Consider the following 23,045-nt stretch of genomic DNA (forward strand, 5'->3'; position numbering starts at 1 on the left):
AGCTTGTTTCTGGATGTCAACAAATTGATTTCCAGTATTAAAAACATGTTTGTGAAAGCCCTGCCAAGGATTAATCATTTAAAGGCAATGCACCATATATACCTCTGCCCCTTCGACCTATCATAATGAGATGGAGGACATTGATTTCAACAGCAGTTTACTACACTTCAAATTTCCTGAGTATAACTGAGGTAGTCATCACTCTGAAGGATGAAGCATCTTAAATTGTAGCAGCGAAGAAACTTCTTGAGTCTTGAAATGTGAGAAATAACTTAATTTTCATTATGGCCAAGTTCAGTTTCGTGGCATAAGTGATCTGCCAGATTCAAGAAACGGGGGAGTCTTTGATGAAATACGTGAAAATTGTGGCTGATGCAGTGGAAAGATTGGAGACTGTGACAGGGAAATGGAGTTCATTAATTACAGGAATCTGTAAAATGGTGTTTTCGAAAAATTCTGATTTTGATAAACAAATGTTTTGCTTAAAACTTTAAAGTTATGTACTTTAAACATATAAACAACAATATGCTAATATAAATATGCTGACTTTGTGATTGTCTAAATAGTGCAATCTAGTAAATAAATATGCATAATGTAATGTTTTTCTATAATGCATTTTACTGCCCATTTTATCTCCTTATAATGTCTTAACTTTCACTCTCTGTCAATTATAAATTTGTTACAACTGTTCACGCTTTCTCAGCAGATATGTTCAATATACGGCTCTCAGTCTGCCACCAAAGCACATTCTGCTTATTCTACAATATTTCCTCAAGGCAACTGCTCAACACTGTCAGCTGCAGGTGGTGGCTACTTGCTACTGATGGATAGCAAATAGCAACTGCTGACGATGTTGAGCAGCTGCCTGTACGAAAGATTTTGAGATTCGCAAAATGTGTTGGTGGCAGACCAAAGAGTCATATACTAAACAAATTTCTTGTTTCAAAGTACTTCACACTTAGGCACAAAATGTACTAAAAAATTTATTAATATGCAGCTACATACATTCTACTGCAGATAATGTTACCTTTTCTTTCCTTGCTCGGAAAGGAGCTTGACCTTCAATCATTTCATATATCAAACAACCAAAACTAAACCAGTCAGGGCTGAATGTGTACCTTTCATTATCAATAACCTCAGGAGCTGCAGACAAAAAGAAAAATCACAGAAAATCATAATCGCAGTATACTTGCGAGCAACTCTGCATTCTGTGTCAAGATATTCAGCAGATGGCATACCCATATAACCAACAGTTCCCACTCTGCCGCGGACCATCTCTCCCTCTGGAATTTCAACTGCCAAACCCAGATCTGATATACGCACGTGTCCATGGTCATCCAGCAAAATGTTCTCAGGTTTGCAATCTCTGTACACAATTCCTTGAGCATGCAAGTGTTCCAACCCACACAACACCTGCAACATTTCAGAATTCTTTCAATACAACACAGAACACAGCAATCAAACTTAGTCATAACCATGATGAATATAATAAAATTACAAATTGTCCTTTCTCATGAAAAGATGGTACATCCTGATTAAAAAGGATAGCATTCATTAAAGATTACTATCAAATAAAAATTCACTAATCACTTATTAAGACCGGCATATCTTGGTTGCCTACTTCAATATTCAATATACACTCCTGGAAATTGAAATAAGAACACCGTGAATTCATTGTCCCAGGAAGGGGAAACTTTATTGACACATTCCTGGGGTCAGATACATCTCATGATCACACTGACAGAACCACAGGCACATAGATACAGGCAACAGAGCATGCACAATGTCGGCACTAGTACAGTGTATATCCACCTTTCGCAGCAATGCAGGCTGCTATTCTCCCATGGAGACGATCGTAGAGATGCTGGATCAAGTCCTGTGGAACGGCTTGCCATGCCATTTCCACCTGGCGCCTCAGTTGGACCAGCGTTCGTGCTGGACGTGCAGACCGCGTGAGACGACGCTTCATCCAGTCCCAAACATGCTCAATGGGGGACAGATCCGGAGATCTTGCTGGCCAGGGTAGTTGACTTACACCTTCTAGAGCACGTTGGGTGGCACGGGATACATGCGGACGTGCATTGTCCTGTTGGAACAGCAAGTTCCCTTGCCGGTCTTGGAATGGTAGAACAATGGGTTCGATCACGGTTTGGATGTACCGTGCACTATTCAGTGTCCCCTCGACGATCACCAATGGTGTACGGCCATTGTAGGAGATCGCTCCCCACACCATGATGCCGGGTGTTGACCCTGTGTGCCTCGGTCGTATGCAGTCCTGATTGTGGCGCTCACCTGCACGGCGCCAAACACGCATACGACCATCATTGGGACGAAGGCAGAAGCGACTCTCATCGCTGAAGACGACACATCTCCATTCGTCCCTCCATTCACGCCTGTCGCGACACCACTGGAGGCGGGCTGCACGATGTTGGGGCGTGAGCGGAAGACGGCCTAACGGTGTGCGGGACCGTAGCCCAGCTTCATGGAGACGGTTGCGAATGGTCCTCGCCGATACCCCAGGAGCAACAGTGTCCCTAATTTGCTGGGAAGTGGCGGTGCGGTCCCCTACGACACTGCGTAGAATCCTACGGTCTTGGCGTGCATCCGTGCGTCGCTGCGGTCCGGTCCCAGGTCGACGGGCACGTGCACCTTCCGCCGACCACTGGCGACAACATCGATGTACTGTGGAGACCTCACGCCCCACGTGTTGAGCAATTCGGCGGTACGTCCACCCGGCCTCCCGCATGCCCACTATATGCCCTCGCTCAAAGTCCGTCAACTGCACATACGGTTCACGTCCACGCTGTCGCGGCATGCTACCAGTGTTAAAGACTGCGATGGAGCTCCGTATGCCACAGCAAACTGGCTGACACTGACGGCGGCGGTGCACAAATGCTGCACAGCTAGCGCCATTCGACGGCCAACACCGCGGTTCCTGGTGTGTCCGCTGTGCCGTGCGTGTGATCATTGCTTGTACAGCCCTCTCGCAGTGTCCGGAGCAAGTATGGTGGGTCTGACACACCGGTGTCAATGTGTTCTTTTTTCCATTTCCAGGAGTGTATTTACGGTGTAGAAATCTCAACATATGTGCACTTATCTTTAATTTTCACAAGATAGAAAAAGCTAGTTATTTCTTCCTTTTGCACCTCATTTATCCAGAAATAGTAACAATAATAGAAAATAAAACAAAATTAGGTAATTGGTGCAGGAACTAGAATATTAGGTTCTGAAGGCAATAGTGGACATCTTGTTCTTTGTGAAAGGGTGCAGTCAACAAAACTGAAGGGAACTTACCTCTGCTGCATAAAATCTAGCCCTATGAATATCAAAACCAGGCTCACCACCCATATTATAAATATGAAATTTAAGATCACCACCATTCATGATTGTCAGAACAAGGCACAGAGCATCCTTAGTCTCATAAGCATAAGCAAGACTCACCTGGAAAAATAAATAATAATACATAAATAATATTAATAACAATTTATTCTTAAATACTTCTGTCACTGTATAAATTAAGTGCATATGTGTAAAAATTAAGGAATATAACAGTGTCACCCAGAATAAAATGCTCAGTTTTCAATCATCAAACTACAATATCTGTAGCAAAGCAGTCATTCCACACTTTTGCTGACACTGATCCTACATTTCTGTTGATAATCTCATCTTTATCAGCATAAGAAATATGCATTAGAAACAATGAAATATTATCCACAACTACAATATGCAAATTATTATTTATTACATGAAAGATAATACTTTTAGGGAGGCGAGAACCAATCAAGAGTAAGTTTATATTAGATTAGATTCTGTTTTTGTTCCATAGACCCAAAAAATGAGATGATTCTCGTGGGTGTGGAACATGTCAGAAACTGAAACTTTAGTCGTAAGTTACTAAGATAAAGGGAAGTTGGCGACTGCCATTCGAGAGTACCATACTAAACAAGTAAATATTTATTTACTCCATAACTGGTGGAGAGCATTCTCAAAAAATACACTACTACAACAGTAACTTAAGAAGGAAACAAGGCCAAAATTTACTCCTTAGCATTCGTAGAAGTAAAGTTAAAGAGTAAGGTGTGCTCACTGGTTTCTGCATGTTAAATATTGAATTCTATGGGTTACTTGGACTACAAAGAATATATAGAGATGTCAGAAGGGGTACACATCCCAAGAATGACAGTTTTAATGGAGAGAAAAGACCCACTCACAATGTACTGCGATATTGACTTCAAAGAGCAGTTTGTGTTTCCTAAGGAAACTTGTGAGTCACTGCAGTGTGTGCTGGAGCCATTACTGTGACATAATTCTGACATGAATCATGGTTTGTCTCCTACACTCCAACTTCTTTGTGGACTGTGAATCTTTTGCACTGGTACTTACCAAATCAAACACAGGATCTCATTAATATCCATCGTACTACTGCTGGAAGAGCTTTCAACAGTGTGATAAACAGTTTAATTGTCTTTAAGCCTTCATATGTGTCATGTCACAGAACCAGGAACAAAAGGGAATTCTACTGAATTGGTGGATTCCCAAATGTCATATGGGCCATAGGTTGTGTAGATATATCGGACCTGGGGGTATGGAGTACTTTTAATACTTAGGAAGATGAGTGGCAACCTGTAAGTAGATTTTAAATTACTTTCTTGAAAGAAAGGTATCTGACTACATTACATTTTTTTTCTTTTCACTGACAGCTATGGGGCGGGCCTGGGCATGTGCACCCTTGCATATATACATACTTCGTTCTTCTGGAGCACAAGCAGAACCATACAGAAATCGCAAGAATTTCCTTTCTATCAATACAATACAAAAATCATCTGTGATACCAGTATGAATATTCAAGTATGACAAACGGGTTCCACACATGTTGCACGAGTCTGGGACAAAACAGAGCTGCTGCAGAATTTGAAAAGGACAATATGATGAGTTGCTTGTCAGAGATAGTGGATATACTGTCTGTCTCCAAGTATCTTATGATGTCTGTGTTTTGACACCAAACAAGAACTAAAGAGTGCTACAACACAGCCCTTATTGCAACCACATGTTGGGAGAAATGTTTCAAAATTCTCTCTAAAACAATGTAATCTAAACAAAGCAAGTGTGGGAATATTATTTGTGGCTGATGTAGTTCTGCAAAAATTTGGAGCAGAAGCTGGAAATGTGTTTCACCCTGATACCGTGGAGGTGAATGGCATAAGTCTATTGATCTATGCTCTTCACCCAGAAGCAAGAGCTGCAGGCCAAGCTGTCAGAAGGTCTTTTATACTTAATTATTTTAATTAAAATTAAATCTAGTTTGCTAGTAAAATGAGAGAAGAATGTAAAGACTTTTCCATCTTAAATGAATAAATAAGGCACTGGGTCATAGTATAATTATTAGAATGTACTTATGCTGAAATAAAATCAAGCAAATAACATATGTTTTATACATGCAAAACATAGTTATGTTCATTTACAGAACCTAAATTTCTTGAGCAGATTGCATGAAGAACTAGAACCTGAAGTTGGCTCCATTTTGATTTTCAGCTTATTCATAACTTCCATTTCAATGTTATGCTCTTCTTCCATCATTTCTCTCTGTCTTTCGATAAACAAAATTGTTGCACTGTATTACTCTCATATTAACTGCATTTTTAGCAAATGAAGCTTAGCCTTTCTGAACAATTCCCTGTTCTTCACTTCAACTGCGTGCTCTCTGCCTTTTTTCAGGGACACATGTTCTAACAAGGTCCCATCAAAGAATGGAAGGTTCATGACTATGGGATAAAATTGCACAGCCATCTTCAGAGTAGTTATCATCATCGATATTGCTTGAAAGGACCACGTTATCTTCAGCTGTGTCATCATCATTAACTCGAATTATCCCCTCAGAAACTTGTGGGATAATATCAACAATCATCTGACATATATCATCTAGCTTCGTCTCAAATACTCTGTCAGTCTGAAATTGTTCTCAATTACATTTACCTTTCATTTCCTCTGCTTTCTGTCTCATGCCCTTCCAAATTACTTTTTCCAACGTGTCCATTTTGCTTTTCAGCATGTTGACATCGTGCATTTTAAATTCAATAACAGTTACGTACTTTTTCACTGTTCAAGCAAACCACTTATTTTTTTAATGTTTCTTAACACTTAAGTTGTCCTTGACTATCTGCATGTTGTTGTTAGCTCGTATCTCAAGCTGGGGGAAAAAAAGTATGTGGTGCCACTTAAATTAACATGTACCATCCACCAATTATTACCAACAGTAGCTGTAGATGATGGGGTTAAGGGGTGACCAATAGATACACCCATTAATAGCACATTTATTTTTCGTCATACACGGATCTTGTCATTAATACAATAGCATTTAATTTCTTTTAATTTTAAGAATTCTTTCTAACATAAATTACCCTACTGTGATATTATTGTCAAAAGGCGATGCAACACTGTCTGCTGGCAATCGATACTTTTCAAGAGGAAATGACATGCACGTGACAGCAGTGCACAGAAATGGCTTACTTCTTTAGTAAAAAAGACGTTACCACTTCAGTTATAACTAAGGCAGTAAATACAAACTGAACTCTCCAACAGTTACTGAAAGAATACATTACTACAGACGTAATTTACTAAATTAGTCCAGACTATAGGAGTAAGAATTACTACAACACTAATTTATATTAGTTGGGTGCTCATCGGCCTTACTGTATCATATTTTACAGTATAGTCCCATGTAATTGCTAGAACAATTACACCACCACAACAACAGGTCACTGGATAATTTTAACACAGTTTTCCTGCCTACGAGGCAGACAAAAGCTGTGTGACTATTCATACTGTCCTTTATACAGTCAATATCACTTGTAAGCCCCATCTGATATGGAGTAATATTCCAAAATAGTAATGACAGTTAGTAGTGACAGATGAAAATGTAAGATGAGCAACAGCTTCTGGACTAAAACATCATCCAAACTTTTTCAATTCCAAATGCAAGTTTCATTACTGTACTTTGACAACGTAACTGCATATACTTCACCAAAATAAAAATACGATACTGTGAAGTTGTTGACAAAAGTGAAACTTGATACTTGCACTACAGCATTCACAGACCAAAACAAGAAGAGTAATCATCAGCCTTTATGGTTAGATGATACTGAGGAAAAAAGGGATCTTGTGACAATGATCAGAAAAGGAGGACAGTTTACTTTAACACTCCGATGTTTATATGCCAGCACATGTCGGCCAATGGTCAAATCACAAAAGTAACCTTCTCAGTCATTGTGTCACTGATTCGAAACACACAAAAGAAGTATTAAAAATCATACAAATAACACACAATGTCACAGCGGCACAGCGGACCAATGAAAGATTGTAAAACTACAGAAATATGCTAGCATTAATACCACACAACTCAGTGAGAGGAGTGTACTACAGAGAGAGGGGAGGAGGGGGAGGGGACAGGAGGTGGTAAAATCATGAAACTGATTAGATTCCAGGTTCTGGCAGATATGTTGTAGAGTTATTATTAAAGTTGTAGTTTTAAACAACACAGCGGCAGGATACAAAAAGATGAGAATCAGCAGTAACAACTCACAAATACTCTACATTAATTTCAAAAACTTCAAAAACAGACTGTCACTGGATCACGTAATGATAACTACATATCACGGAAAGAGTTTAATAAAGACACTAAACTGACATGAAACGATCCCATGACGTAATATCACTGATGTGAATACTTTTGAAAAAGTAGTATTCTAATTGGAAATTGTATTCAGTGACTCATGACGAAATTTAAGTTGCATACAATAGCGAGTAGCAGTACACACTCTACATAGAACATGTGCATAATTTCTTTACTGAAGAATCCCAGCTTGTATACAAAAGGATGATTATCAGTGGGTTAACGCACAAATATCCAACTAGGAAAAAACGGCGAGTTGGAGATGGCAGGGGAGAGTAATAATTTGGATTTCACTTAAAGCTATTTAAGAGTGTGTTTCATCCTGAGTTTTTGGAAAACAACAAATAAGTACAGCTATTTGTAGCTGCTAGCAATAGCTGTGCAATTTTTTGCCACTTTCCATGATCTTTTGTAAGAAATTAGGATGACAAAATTGCCACTTGTAGTCTAAACACCAATGAACCACCACAGCATTCTTTAAACAAAATTCTGTAACTCTCAATAGCCTTTTAAAGATAAGATAATTTTTAAATCATATAATTCACAGACACATTATTTTGAAACAATTTTAGGTGGGCTACACTATTATATTAGAACATTTCTTAGCATTCTGAGAAACAGATAACTTTCAATGCAGTATATACACAAAATGAATGTATTATGTGGCTATTTCCTCTACAAAATGAACAAGTAAATGCAAGTTAAACAGGGGTCACTTACCACAAACTTTGAATTGATTTTCTGGAGTATCTGTTTTTCAGTTAAAACCATGGCTTCTCCTTTTCTTTTTTTAATTCGTTTTTTTTCTAATTTCTTACAGGCATACATTTTTCCTGTTGCTCTCACCTGGCAAGCACACACTTCACCAAAACCACCTTTTCCTAAAACTCTGTACATTCTGAATGTTTTATACGTGATTGGCTGGCTGAAAAATAAAAAAAAATTAAGACGGAGATTAAAATTTATGTACAGTGTTTGCATATAAAACAATGGGACCCAAATTGGGAAAAATGCACTGAAGATATCACTGCAAGCAATTAACAAGTAATATAGTTTATATACTACTTTTCGCAACTGTAATAAAATGCTTATTTAAGCCATGTTAATTTCTCTTTATTTTAAGCCATCTTCAGTGGCCACTGTAACAATACTGCTTTTCTTACAAATCTGTTTGCCAACATCGTAAACAGTACTCATGTTTTAAATTAATATTAAGCAGTGGTACATCACTATTATTACTCATGGTTTTTTTTTTCACATTCTTATATATAAATGTTTGACTTCAGTACACTGTACTTTACTGAATATTTTCATGTTGTGTACACCCATTTACACCTCAAGTACTTTGTATTGATATGCATGATGTGACCATCTTTTGTTTTGTTTTTGTGGTTGCGGAAACATCTGCTATTCCCACTCTGTCCCTCTTCCTCTGTGTGCATGTGTGTCTTGTGTGGGGATGGGGGCTAGGGAGTGGGGGCATGCACATGCTCAATGGAAATGACAATTGATTGTGCAAACTATTACTTTGTTAAAGCTACTTTGTAATGGTACTGTGGTAAGTGATCAAGAGTGGTTATGTTGCCTGGTGTATGCAGTATTGTTTTTATGGTGGCTAGACGGATTGTTGTTTATCTACTACAGGTTTTATTAGTTTAAATAATGTCTGGTTGCTAAAGTTTGTTTGGTTATTTATTATATATTTCTTTTTTGTGACTACATTTTGAATTATGAAGTTTTTTGTTGTGTTAGGAAATGTTTTTTTTTTACTGTGTTTGATTATTTTTATGTCTGTTTCTATTGTGGTGGGGTGGTGATTTACTTGTTGGAGCTTTTCTATGGGCAACAGGTATTTCCATGCTCTACACTCTTTATACATTATTACAAATATTTTGCTGGTATTCTGTAAGTACAGAGCATCGCAGCTGTAAAACTCCTCCTGGAAATATTTTTGTATGGAGATATAACTTTGGTAGGCTACTTTTACTCGTTGTTTCTTGATGATGTTACCAATTCTGTGTGTCATTTTGTTTCCATAATTGAGAGGATTTCAATTCATCTGTTCAGCTTTAATGTTGTGGCCTCACTGTGTATTAGTGGTGCTGTGATGTGTATGTCTGTAGAGAGTGCTGTGGGTACCTGCATTTGTGTGGTGTTTTGCTTTACTTCTTTAGCTTTATTTTTTATTTTTGTGTGTTTCTGTTTTATCTTATTCAGTTTTGTAACTAGAGATTCGTCATATTAATGGTTTCTTGCTATCCGAGATATTATGTCTAAGTCTTTACTGTAGTTGTGTTGATCTAGTGGTACTGTGTTTTATCAGTGTAGCATATATATGATAGCTGCTTGTTTTTGAGACTGTAAGTGGTTTGAAGATTGGTATAGTATTTTGTCTGTTGCGATGGTTATTTAAGAAGTTTATTTGTCCTGTATGTTCTTTCTCTAAAGTGAACTTTATGTTTTTGTGAAGTGTGTTTATCGATGTGCATAGCTGTTCTATCTTCATTTCTGGTTCCTCTACCAAGCAGAGGATGTCATCCACAAAGTTCCACAAGTATAGTAGATTGTATTTTCCAATTACTATTTTTTGAAATATTCTTTCCTCTATATTGCTCATGAAGATATTTGCTAACTTCCCTGAAATGGGGGATCCCACTGGCAATCCTTCCTCTTTTAACCAAATTATTTATTGAATTCAAAGTAGGTTCAGTCAGCAATAAGGTGTAGGAGTGTGCTTGTCTCTAACAATGAGATGTGTTCCAGTGATAGCTGATTTAAATATCTAGGTCTTGTTCTATTATCTAGATTGTTTTCTATACTGGGATTGTAGAGTAAATGTTTTCTACATCAAATGATATCAACATAGTTGTATCTGGAATGCATATGTCTTTTATGTGGATTATTAGTTCTTCTGTGTTTTTAACTGTTCTATCATTCTGTGTTTTGTACGGTTGTGTGGGTGTCTTTAACAAACGTCTGGTGAGGGTGCATGTAGGTGCCATTCTGTACTTTACGACTGGTCTCAAGGGTGTGTTTTCTTTCTGAATTTTTAGTTGTTTCCAGAGCTATGGAGCATTACAAGCTTTTTGACTGTCATCAATTGTGTGTTCTATAGTCTCCCGTACATTTTTCATTTATGGGCGGAACCTGTTTGTTTGGTCAAGCTTGAGGTTTATGATTTTATTCTATGTAATATTTCTTGTGTTTTGTTACCGTACTCTTGTTGACTTCCACTTGTCAACCTTGGTTATCATTTGTTTTATCTGTGCATTTTCTCGCTAATTGTTTTCAGAGTTTCAGATACTGTTGTCAGCTCTCATTTTATTATGTTCATGTCTTGTATCTATGAATTCTTCTTGGACCTACGTTCTTGGTGGTCATACAATTCCTCTGCTCTTGAGATAGTAGTGTGTTCTCAGATTCTAAGATCAAATTTCATATTAATGTTCATTTACTTTTGTGTTTGTGTTGGAGTGTTTTAGTGTATCTGTCAATCTGTGTTTTCACTTGCTTTTTTGTCTTTATTTTACATGTTCCTTGGTGTTACAGGTGTGTTCTTCAACTTTGTGTATTGCATAGCAGAGAAGAGCAATGTTGTTTGTGGTGTCAGCTAAGTGCAAGTGTGTTTCATACAATTTACATTTCAGTTTGTGTTTTTTAGTGCATAATGTTGTGATTTCTCTAATAGGCTACAATTTTTGAATTAATGACTTTGCTCATCACAAAAGATGGTTCACACCCTATGTTACTTGTATAGCTGTGACTGTGGAAGAGAGGCTTACAAAAAGAGACAACATGTACAAACAATTAAAACTCTTCAAAAAAGTGCTCTTGGGTCTTGGCACACTTATGTCACAAGTTTTTTCCACCTTTGGAAGGAATCTTTTTAATTCTTTTTCTGAATGTTGCTTTGACCTTGTGCGTGTCCACTGTGTTGTCCTAGAGGGCTGTCTTCACTTGGGGACACAGTAAAAAATCTGCTAGGGCCACAACAGGATTGCAGGGAGGTCTGGGGAATTACTGCAGTGTTGTTCCAGATGTGGTAGTTGTTGACCAGGAAGCAAGTGTTGCTTGGTGCAGTGAAATTATGCAGCTTCCAAATAGCAACAATATTAGGCATAAATATGGTTTTCCTTTGCCTTCCCTTCTCTTCCATGTTTTCAGCATTTCCACGAATAAAGCATCTGGACGGCCTGTCCCTCAGTTACAAATTTATGATGGCAACACCCTTGGTGTCAAAGAAGACAATGAACATATCTTTGGCCTCTGACCTGTTCATTCTCTCTCAGCTGTCTTTGATGCACTTGTGTCACCTGAACACAACAGCATTTGATAGGATTTCACTTTCGAGCACTTCTTGGGTCATGGTTAATGTCTCCATAATCTATTTTCTGAGTCCTGCAGAAAATTTGATAGTGCAACACGGTTCAACAGAACCTAAATAAAGAGCCTATACATGGGTAAAATAAACCATAGTAAAATCGCACAGTAGCTTGTAAGCAAATGATGCTAGGCGAATTTTGAAAGAGACTTCTCCTCCTTCCAAATCCACTTGGGGCAAGTGTACTGTACATCAGAAAAAATATGATTCATTATTTTTAATACAAACAGTATACAGTCCAGAACAAAAATGTTGGAGAAAACAAAGGACAAAGAGAGGACGAACTGGGTGAACATTCATCCAAAAACATCAATATGGTAGCTGATGCATAGTAAGAGAACATACTGATATCTTCTACATTTACATTAAGAGCGAAAACTTCAATGTTTGCTTGGAAATGGCTACCTATTACCACTTCAGAATTGCTTCTTCTCATTGTGAAATTTTCTGTGCCACAAGGGTAAAGTTTACTAAGGGCCACTAAGATGCTGTACATATGTGCAGTTCAGAGCAGATGTTGGCAATGTGTCATCGTATCAGATTACAAGTGTAAAACAGTCCTGAATCCAAAGGTTTTTCTAACCAAAGTGCTTCCCGAGCCACAGTTTTATGTTGCCGGTGTATCACTGCCTTCCTCTGTCCCCTGAAATGACTTACCAATCAGTTATATAGGGACTTGCACCTTAACATGGACATAACATGGACCTACACAATGGTGCAACTTGATATTTTTCAGATATACAATCCGTTTCCAGATATGAATGAGGCCATACGTGATGCCAAAAATCTTAGGAATGATTGAGGTTTGAACCTTGAACCTTTGATTTACTGTCTGAAATTTCTCCAGTTAGCCACTAAGCAGCACCATGTCAACTTGCCGCCAGCTGATAGGAGGCTAGCACAGGGTATTATATACCAAACTCTTAAATAGATGACAGCAACATGCCAGAAAATACAAATTTCTCAAATTGTGTAGACAGTCTATGATAGGCTAGAAGGCTATGGCTTCACTTGCCACGAGGAAAGCAGGCTGAATATACAGATCCTGCAATTCTGATAACTATCATCCCCAAGCTATCATTACACAGAAAATAAAAGTTTCTTCTCCACTGACAATAGTAACAAAAGAGATGACCTCATAGTTACTACATTGCTTACTCAAAACCAGCTGCTACTCCTGCCAACTTAAATTTCTATGATTGGATGCAGCCTACATTACCAACATACACTTCGAAGTAAGTGTGCAGGCATCCCTTCAGAAACTTTTATCAGCCATATTGTGAACTTTCTTTTCACACCGCTGCAGAAACAAATAATGATTAAGAATAGCTATCATACATTGGCAACAAATTCTTATGCTTTCTATTTGATGTCCTCACTAAACAAGGAAACAGACTCGAATCTATACAGTTAGGAGAGTGTCACAAGGGAGTATAATATGACTGCACCAAAGGAAGAATGGAGAATAAGATTTATTGGCATATCGCCGATAATGTAATACGACGTGATGCAAGACTTAATCAAGCAAGAATGGGAAAGGAGTGGCCAATTTCAATTTAAACCTGGAATGTGAGATAGTGATTTGAGCTCCCATCCTCCAGAGTACGAATCTAGTATCCTTCCACTTTGTCACCTCACTTAATCAATCAGACCACCAGGGTTGCCTGCATCTACTCCTATAGACTAACTCCACAGTGATGATGATGTTTTGAACTTTAAAGGAAGTTAAACAGGACTAGAAAACATACCAGTATTGACTAGGTCTTCAATCAATTTTTTATACGTTATGGGCTTCAGCTATATGCACCAATTTTGCTCCTACAAATTTTCTAACACCATTTGCCCACCCGTCATTAAGTTGTCTTTTTGGTAATATTTTACCTCTTAGAATCTTTTGTCCGTCAACCATCCATGGTTGTATGGAATGGATAATGTCATGGAAAAAGACAAGACAAGATGACCAACAACAAAAGTAAAACACCTCCATGGACAGCGTAGCACATGCTCACTCTTCTTTCTGTCTTACTCAGTTGGCAACATTTGGAAGTCATGCATGAAATTATACAGTGGGGAAACAAACATGAATTACCACTTTGTCTGGGATTCATAAGCGTTTAGGTAAATTTTGATTCATTTCAACAAAATTGGCATGCTTCTTGAGAAACAAGAGACTGATTCAAGCTACGTGAGTGAACTGAAGAAATATAATTATATCAACATTACAGCTTGCATTAGATTTCTTCATCAGGTTAGTGAGAAATACAGAGATTAAAGAACAGTCAGGAAAGCAGATTACATTTCACCATAAGCGTTGTCAGCAGTCATAGAGGAAGTTTTCAAGTTCTTCAACTAGAGAAATGAAGAAGAATGTGTGTTAATGGAACATAATCTGAACCACATTCATTTTGTTGATGGCATTGCACTGTTTGTCTCAAGTGCAGACAGACAGACAAACAAAGAATGGGTAAACCAAGTTTAAAAGTAGACTTGAAAGTCAGTTACTGTACAACTGAAGTAATACATAACCAACACATCAAAAAGAAAATTATGCAAATTAACAACAAAGTAAAAGAATCAGTTGATAAGTTTTTGTTTTTGGGGAAATTGGAAAATGTGACTGGAAGCAGAGCACAAGAAAAGCAAAGAGTAGACAGCAGTGCTTTTTATAAACTAAATACAGTTTTTAAAAGTCGAATTAAATCTAGTTTAGATTAAGAAATGAGTCACTAAAAGAAATAGGCCTAATTAACTTTTGCTATTTGGACAACGAAATAACTAATGATGGTCACAATGCAGATGACAATGATGACTGGCATTGTCAAGAAAAGTATTCCTGAGAAAGAGAAATTTTCTAACACTGAATACCAATTTCAGAGCCAGGAAGTTTTTTGTGAAGGTATTTGTCTGGGATTGTAATCTTGAATGGAAGTAAAATGTAACAGCAAGCAGTTCAGAAAAGAAGAAATAGTAGCTTTTACAATATGGTGCTAAAGAAGAATTCTGAATGGGGAGATCGAATAACTAATGAGGTGGTACTGAGTCAAACTGGGACAAGAAAAAATTTACGTCACAACTTGAGAAAGAGAAGGGTTCAGTTGATAGGACACATCCTGATGCATCAACTAATAGTCAATTTGGTAATGGAAAGAAGTTTTTGAATAAAAATTGTAGAGGGAAACCTAGGTATGAAGACAGTAAGTAGTTTCAAATGTAAGCAGGCTGCTACAGTCATTTAGAGGTGAAGAGGTCTGAACAAGATAGAATATTTGCTATCTCTGTCAATAATTTCTGACATGAATCTTTTTATTGTCCACCGAGAAACCTAAAGATTTCCAATAGTTTTTGCATTCAAAAGGAAGGAAGGAATGAAAGAAGATTATGGTTTAATGACCTGTCAGTGAGGAGGTCACTAGAAATGAGCACAAACTTGAATTGGGGAAGGAAATTGGCCATGTCCTTTCCATAGGAACAATTCCAGCATTTGTCTTAGGTCATCTAAAGAAACCACATAGAAATCAAATCTGGAAGGTTGGACAGGGATTTGAACCATAGTCCTCCCAATCACAAGTCCAGTGTGCCAATCACAAGTCCAGTGTGCCAATCACAAGTCCAGTGTGCCAATCACAAGTCCAGTGTGCCAATCACAAGTCCAGTGTGCCAATCACAAGTCCAGTGTGCCAATCACAAGTCCAGTGTGCCAATCACAAGTCCAGTGTGCCAATCACAAGTCCAGTGTGCCAATCACAGTGTCACCTTGGTCTGTTTCAGTCTATGTCTCACAGCCACAAGTAAAAACTAGCAACACACTCTTAGAGTTTCCTGTTGAGACATTTTACAAGCTCGCTTCTGAAAACCCTCTTTAGTTCATTAAAAGCACTGCAGCCTGTTTTTACTTTTCTTCTGGTCTACATACAACTTTCATTCTCAACTACTATAAAACAATTAATTGTTAATTTGCATAATTTTCTTTGTAATGTGAGGTTTAGGCATAGCTTCAGTCTTACAGTTACTGATTTTCAAATCTGCTTTTCAACTTAGTTTACACATTCATTGTTTAAGTTTGACAGCAATTGAGACAAACAGTGCAATGTCATTAGCAAAATGCAGATGGTTTAGATGATGATATATCAATACACATTCCTCTTCATTTTCCCAGTTTAAGGACCTGAAAACTTCCGTTACAACTTTCTGAGAACAGTTATGGTGAAACTGAATCTCCTTACTGTCCTAATGAAGATACCTAGTGGAGTCTGCAGCATTTCTTCAATACACCCACCTAACTTGAAACAATGCCTTGTTTCTCAACAGGCATTCACACAGATTTTGTTGAAATCACCCTTATGAACCCTAGGCAAAGTGGTAAGTCATACTTCTTGCCCAACTGTGTAATTTCATACAAGACTTCCAAATGGATGGTAATAGTGTAAGGCAGAAAGTAGAATGAGCATGTGCTGCACTTTCTACAGAGTTGACATTATGCCTTGAGAAACATTTTTACTTCCCATGCCTTGCATCACAATTATGTGGCAATCATTTTGAATCAACAGAAGTAGTTCTCTTTCCTGCAGAGGCATTCAAAAATGTAATGCCAGAAGATGGGTTCCACATCTTTGGGAGATATGCAGCATCACGTTAATATGATTCAAATGAAAGTGCTTCAGTAAATACCATGTTGGCCTTAATGAATTATTTCATGAGATAACATTAATTCCCATGCCTAACAGACACACACACATATCAAGTTTCACTCTTCCACAACTGATGCTGCAATCTTTGTCTTGGACATTCATTTGTCCTTGACCCAACATTGTCTTTCTGTTGCCCTTCACCTCTGTACCAACATATGCCTTCTACTGACCCCTCTCTTCCTGGCACATTCAGTACAGTTTGGGGAGACACAGCTGTAACTTAGAGATATGCAGTCCCAATGTTATCTGCATCACAAAACAAAATTCTACAAATTATAAGAATTGTTCCATGCTGTGCATACACCATAGACATATATTCTATACACAGTAGACATGTACTCTGAGATCAAATTACAATGTGTTGCATGGGAATTCAAGAAACTCACCACATGACTCTACAGAAACTCTAGATACATGAGTAACCTTTTCACCAAGAATATGGGGAAATACAACTACAATCAGTGAAAACTGTGCCTGGGTACATGACACTGACCTCCTATGCCTATCACAACTGAAACATTGTAGACAACCCTAAATGAGCAAGCTTCTGTGAGAAAACTCCTAAACTGGCATCAACAGTCTGTTAAAATCTTGACAGACCTTACCATGAGAGCTGACAACAAAGGCATGCAAACACAACTCTACATACATGAAAACAATGATACGTGGGTTCATAATCAACTCTGATGGTGATTCTGGTGCATTACAGGAATCACTTTTAACACTGCAGCCATTTTCTTTGACGTCCTTGTGATTTTCCATTCTCTTCATTTATTACCTTCTCCACAGAACTTTATTGGGTGTAGGCACCAGAACATGTACAATAATGTAAAATCATATCCTGTGATTCCCACACTAACCCATTAACTCTGAAAATGGTAGGCAAGACAGTATACCTCTTCATCGGTCACCATGGAAGAACGAGTACCTTTAAGACACCCACCCCAACCTCTTAAAGCCTGGCTGTATTGTGTCAAACTCACAATTTATATTATCATTATGCTTGTTTGTCTGTCCACTTTAACTTCAACGCCATAGTTTTCATGGTGGAATTAAAGCACACATTCCATACACTTCATTCTTTTGTTATGAATTACAGCTTATTTTAACACGTTCTTTCAAGCTCTGCAGAAGAGCTTTGTTTTGTGATACTCAGCGCTATTTGAATTTTGGTTATATGTTCAGTATTCCCTCAGTAGCTAGATAGTCGGTTGCTTCCCCTTCTCCATTAACCCACCCTTTTACCATCACACACACACACACACACACACACACACACACACACACACACGCACTACAGAATTTAACAGTTTTACACTACCTGATCCTGAAAGCTTAACACTGGGCATATTATTCATTTTAATTGTGGTGTTGCTGACATGTCTCATTTCAGTAAATACACTGACTTGCTTTTTCCCTGCCAGTTCTCTACAGCTTCTTCTTCAGTAAAAATACCACCCAATATGTCAACACCGCAATTTTTGTGTCTGGTAAATAATATTTTTAATAACTTTAAATGAGGTTCTTCACTTACATTTTCGAATTCTGTAATTGTATTCTATATTAACTGAAACACAGAGAATTCCAACTTACCTTTCCAGCCACTTCCACTGCAAGTAACGATGGAAGTACATGGAACATTCAAACTGGCGAAATGGGTCTCCAGCAAGAAAGGTTTTTACAGCATTTGTACATTCTAAAAACAGGTCCTTATTACCAGCTGCCAGTTTCTCCTTGCAATGCTCAGTGAGTTCACTGTTCAGAATATCTACAGCTTCACTTGACTGTAGAAAAAAAAATCTTCATATGAGAAAAGATGTTAGGACACATCAAACTAGGAGCTATTTTAGCTAAATCTGAACGGATCATTCTCTCTCTCTCTCTCTCTCTCTCTCTCTCTCTCTCTCTCTCTCTCTCTCTCTCTCATATGATACCAGAACTATGTACGAGTCATTACAATTTTAACTCAAAGCAGTTTCCTGAGTAATCTACTTGTGAGTGAAATAATCTAATGTATGATTATTATGAACAAAGTAAGGCATCCTTTAGAGCTCTCAATAAAAGTAAAGCATACTTACCTCAAACAGTTTACTGAGACAGCAATTGTTGATCTACTTTTCAGTACATTTCAGTATTTCAACTTTTAGTATATCCAAGTCAGAGAAGTGTGTCACCTGGGATTTCAACTAATGTGTGAATGTTATCTATGGTCCACTGGTCAGGAATTTCTTCAGTTTTAAAATAGGATGACAAGTGATGAGACCAAGGAAAGTACTTTTCAATTTCATGCAATAAAATTTAGAATACTTGATGGAGATGACTGCAGTGCTCTGCAACTGTAAAGCAACAGTTCTCCAAGTTCTCAAAGTCCATTGCCTCGGTCACAACGTATCACCTGCTTTTTCATACTAACTGAGCAACACCAGAACAAGCCCAGATGATAGGTACTACATCCTCTGCATCCAAAAACAGTTGCAATTTCACAACCGGAAGAAGGAATCAGAAGTGCCACATTCACTCATTAAAATGCCAATACTACACAGGTCAGGAATTGTCAACTGCTATGTATGATAGACCAATGGCTTTTGCGAAACACTACCTGCTTTGGTATTGTTCATTGATTTATACTTCATCATATTCTGTAAATAATGAAGAGAAGAATTTTCAAGAATGTAGGATGCATCAAGGTATACGTAAATGTAAAAATACAACTCAACCTGTACACTGTATTATATGGCCATACTATTTGTTATACAGCTTTACAATGAAACCTACCGGGACACCCGTGCATGTTAAAGGGCCAGTTCTGGGACGGGCAAGACTGAATCCTCTTGTTGTGTTAACGCCAAGGATAGGTGTGCTGGCCAGCCTGGATATGTTTTTAGGCACTTTCCCACATACTGCTAGGTGAATACCAGGCAGAAACCCAAGTCTCATCTCAGTTACATGTTTTGCAAACATTTAGAAAACTTTTGTTCACTTTCACATGAACAACTTATACACTGACTGTTGCAGCACACACATTCTGGCCAGGGAGCTGGGGGCGGGGGGGGGGGGGGGGGGGCAGTAACAGGATGGCAATAGAAAGGGCATTCAACCACCTATTAAATTAACTGCACCAAATCCGTTCATACTCATGTAGATAAAGGCACAAGAAAATGAAAAGTTATCCAGCTACACAGTGAACATCAGTATTCGTGATGTGGCTAACCAAATTCCTTGTTTCAAGATACGTAATTAATTGTTCAGAAAGTATAATATGATGACACAGTGTTTGAGTGTTTGGTAGAAGATTTGTCAATAAGATTGTCACCTTGCCCCAGAAACACATGACTCAAAGAATACAGTGTGCCAAGTACTGGTGGAGCAGCAACGACACTCCTATTGCGAACAATAAGTGCAAGCCATGGAGTTCAATGATTTTTAACCCATATTTCAAGCCTGTCAACGGATTATTCAGCACAGCACTGAAGCGATGCACTTCTTACATTTTGGATTGCACGTTGATAACAACTCAACTCTGTTGGCGTTTTCAATTAATGCAGTAGCCACATCTGGAGCATTGAAAATCCTTACATAATGCTTGTCTCAGATCACCAGCAACAATTCTCTATCAACAAGTCAAATCAGCTCGTGCAAATTCATTTGCGACCAAACCATTTTACTGGATCATGTTACCTGTTGTTTATTCAAGACATGCTTCCATACTTTTGGGGACTATCTATTGTTCGGAAGAGGATGTGATTTTAACAATATACTGCCCCACGCCACCTCAATATTAATGTTCATGTGCACCAGAACAACAGTTACCTTCATTGTTAGATGGGGAGCCATGACGCCAAAGCCAAGACCATCACCATCCGCGACTGCTACGGTCGCAGGTTCGAATCCTGCCTCGGACATGGATGTGTGTGATGTCCTTAGGTTAGTTAGGTTTAAGTAGTTCTAAGTTCTAGGGGACTGATGACCACAGATGTTAAGTCCCATAGTGCTCAGAGCCATTTGAACCACCATCGCCATCACAAGATGTCACGCATATGTATTATTTACTACAGTGTTAGACGAATTGGTCATCATGTAAAAACCCAGCAGAAAGAGAAGACAAACTGAGTGGTATGATCCTAACAGACGCTTCATTGTATGAATAACAACAGGTATATTGCACTGTTGTAAAGTGTGCATTGAGATGAATACCTACGAGTTTAATTTTTGCTATAAAATTAAAGTGATAATAAAGAAGCAAATATTTTCCTGCCATTAGTTTCTTATCTCAAACTAATACAACCCCCCCTCCCCATATATAAATATTTATTCTTTTTTCTCAAACACACACAAAGAACAATCATTCTTTTTTTCCTCCCACAACTGCTCTTTCCTTATCATTGGAAGAAGGATTAAATTTACAGTCATCAGATATACATACATCTTGCTTTTAATTATTATTTGTGTACTGTACTTCAGTCCTGCACTAGTTTTTTCAGCTATATAAAAGCTTTGAAATTTAGGTAAATGCAGTTTATAGTCAGTATAATAAACAGTGTATTCTCTGAATTGTGTGTCAACTTTCATTATTCAGTCTACACACGTCATCAATATCAACATAATAGGCACTTCAAATAACACTAAATTAGTCTTGTTTGTTAGTAGCACACAATGACAGTCTTCACTACATAATTTCTTTCAAATGATCTAGTAACGTAGAAGTTTTCTCCAAAATTTGTAAGTAGTTCCTTTATATTCATCTCTAGATACAAAGAATAGCAATTATATCTACAATTATACTTGTTACTGACATACGTGAAGAGGCAGGGGCTGCCAAACAAGTTTCTAAATTGGGTGGTATCATTTTATATTACTACGAGAAAAGCAAGACTAGATTTCCAACAAATGTAATACTGAAGTGTGTTTAGATAACAATGCAGGATCTGAGACTGATATGTGTGTGTGCTTGCAAAAATTTATTTTTGTATATCATCATTTGACATAAGAAGCAGCATGGCTAGGCAAACTTTCTCAATACAATAGGTTTTAAATACTTTCAAAAGCCATTGGATCTCTACATAATTACAGTTCAACCTTTAAAGTTAACTGAGAACTGCTTTTACGTTCTGGATGTGGTGCAATTACACTTACAACACATCTGATCAACAATGGACTTACCAATGGCTTTCACATTCTTCACTACAGAATTCCTAGCATCACCTCTCATACAGCAACATCTCTTGCTGGAATAAGGAAAGTATATGAACTGTAACAAAATATGTCTATTGCAATCCACAGTGGACCTCATCTTCTCTTGCAGATAACTTTTAATAAGTATAAATCTTCAAGGAAGACAGGAAAAACAATGTAACACCTATTTGGAGAAGGTAGTAACAGTTGAATAAATACATAATAATAATAATAATAATAATAATAATAATAATAATAATAATAATAATAATAATAAATTAATAATAATAATAATAATAGTAATAGTAATAACACTGATTACGATTGTTTAGTCCCATTTCAGATAAAAAGAAATTGGAGGTATAGAACCAAGTTATTCTAAAAAGGAAACACAAGGGAAGACACTGCTTGAAATAGCAAACAACCAGTGGAATCGTACTACAGGGTGCACATAAAGTCTGGGAACACTTTCATTTATTTATTGCACAAGAACTAAACATTGTACAGATGTCATACATATTGCATTTTGAATAGAAACTCTGTCTTTTACAAACATTCGATATGTGAACCACGAGTGACCCGGCAGACGTCAATACGGTACTCGAATTCTTGCCATACCCGTCCCAGCATGGATCCTCGACTGTGGCAGTCGCTTCCCATATTCTCTCCTACAGCTCTGCTAGCACATGGTAGAGGCGATACATACACTAGATCTTTAATGTGTCCCCACAGAAAAAAGTAACACGGAGTGAAATCTGGTGACCGGGAAGGCCATTTCATGAAACAGCTGACCCCCTTCTGTAGCATGGCCAATCCACCGATTCGGCAGCTTCGTGTTCAGGTACCCACGAACTTCACGATGAAAATGGGGTGATGCCCCATCCTGTTGAAAGATTAATGGAGAGTCCAATTGCATTTGAGGCATCAGCCATTGCTGCAACAAGTAGGAATATCCAGTGACAGTGCTCTCAGCGAAGAAGAATGGCCCGTACAGTTTTCGACGTGACAAGGCACAAAAAACACACTCAAAGTCAATGCATTCGTGTGGATGCTTTGTACCCCCAGATTCAACAATTATGCCTCTTCAATTTCCCATTAGCGCGAAAAGTGTTTTTGTTGAACTCCAACACACAGA

At 37.9% G+C, this 23,045-nt stretch overlaps 1 protein-coding gene across 2 annotated transcripts in view; it reads right to left on the reverse strand.

Annotated features, from left to right (window-relative positions):
- LOC124788185 (G protein-coupled receptor kinase 2) overlaps window positions 1-23,045 on the reverse strand; it is a 163,911-nt gene that overhangs the window by 55,791 nt on the left and 85,075 nt on the right. For both annotated transcript variants that reach the window (XR_007016066.1, XM_047255345.1), the window contains exons 5-9: window positions 18,332-18,522; window positions 8,390-8,594; window positions 3,295-3,441; window positions 1,239-1,413; window positions 1,028-1,143 (exon numbers count right to left, since the gene is read on the reverse strand). Coding sequence is in view for 1 of the 2 variants with exons in the window: in XM_047255345.1 (XP_047111301.1) it covers window positions 1,028-1,143; window positions 1,239-1,413; window positions 3,295-3,441; window positions 8,390-8,594; window positions 18,332-18,522 (834 nt within the window). In the remaining variant the exon portion in view is untranslated. The remainder of the gene's footprint in view (window positions 1-1,027; window positions 1,144-1,238; window positions 1,414-3,294; window positions 3,442-8,389; window positions 8,595-18,331; window positions 18,523-23,045) is intronic.

This window comes from Schistocerca piceifrons, chromosome 3 (assembly GCF_021461385.2).
Source record: "Schistocerca piceifrons isolate TAMUIC-IGC-003096 chromosome 3, iqSchPice1.1, whole genome shotgun sequence".
NCBI classification, from domain to species: domain Eukaryota; kingdom Metazoa; phylum Arthropoda; class Insecta; order Orthoptera; family Acrididae; genus Schistocerca; species Schistocerca piceifrons.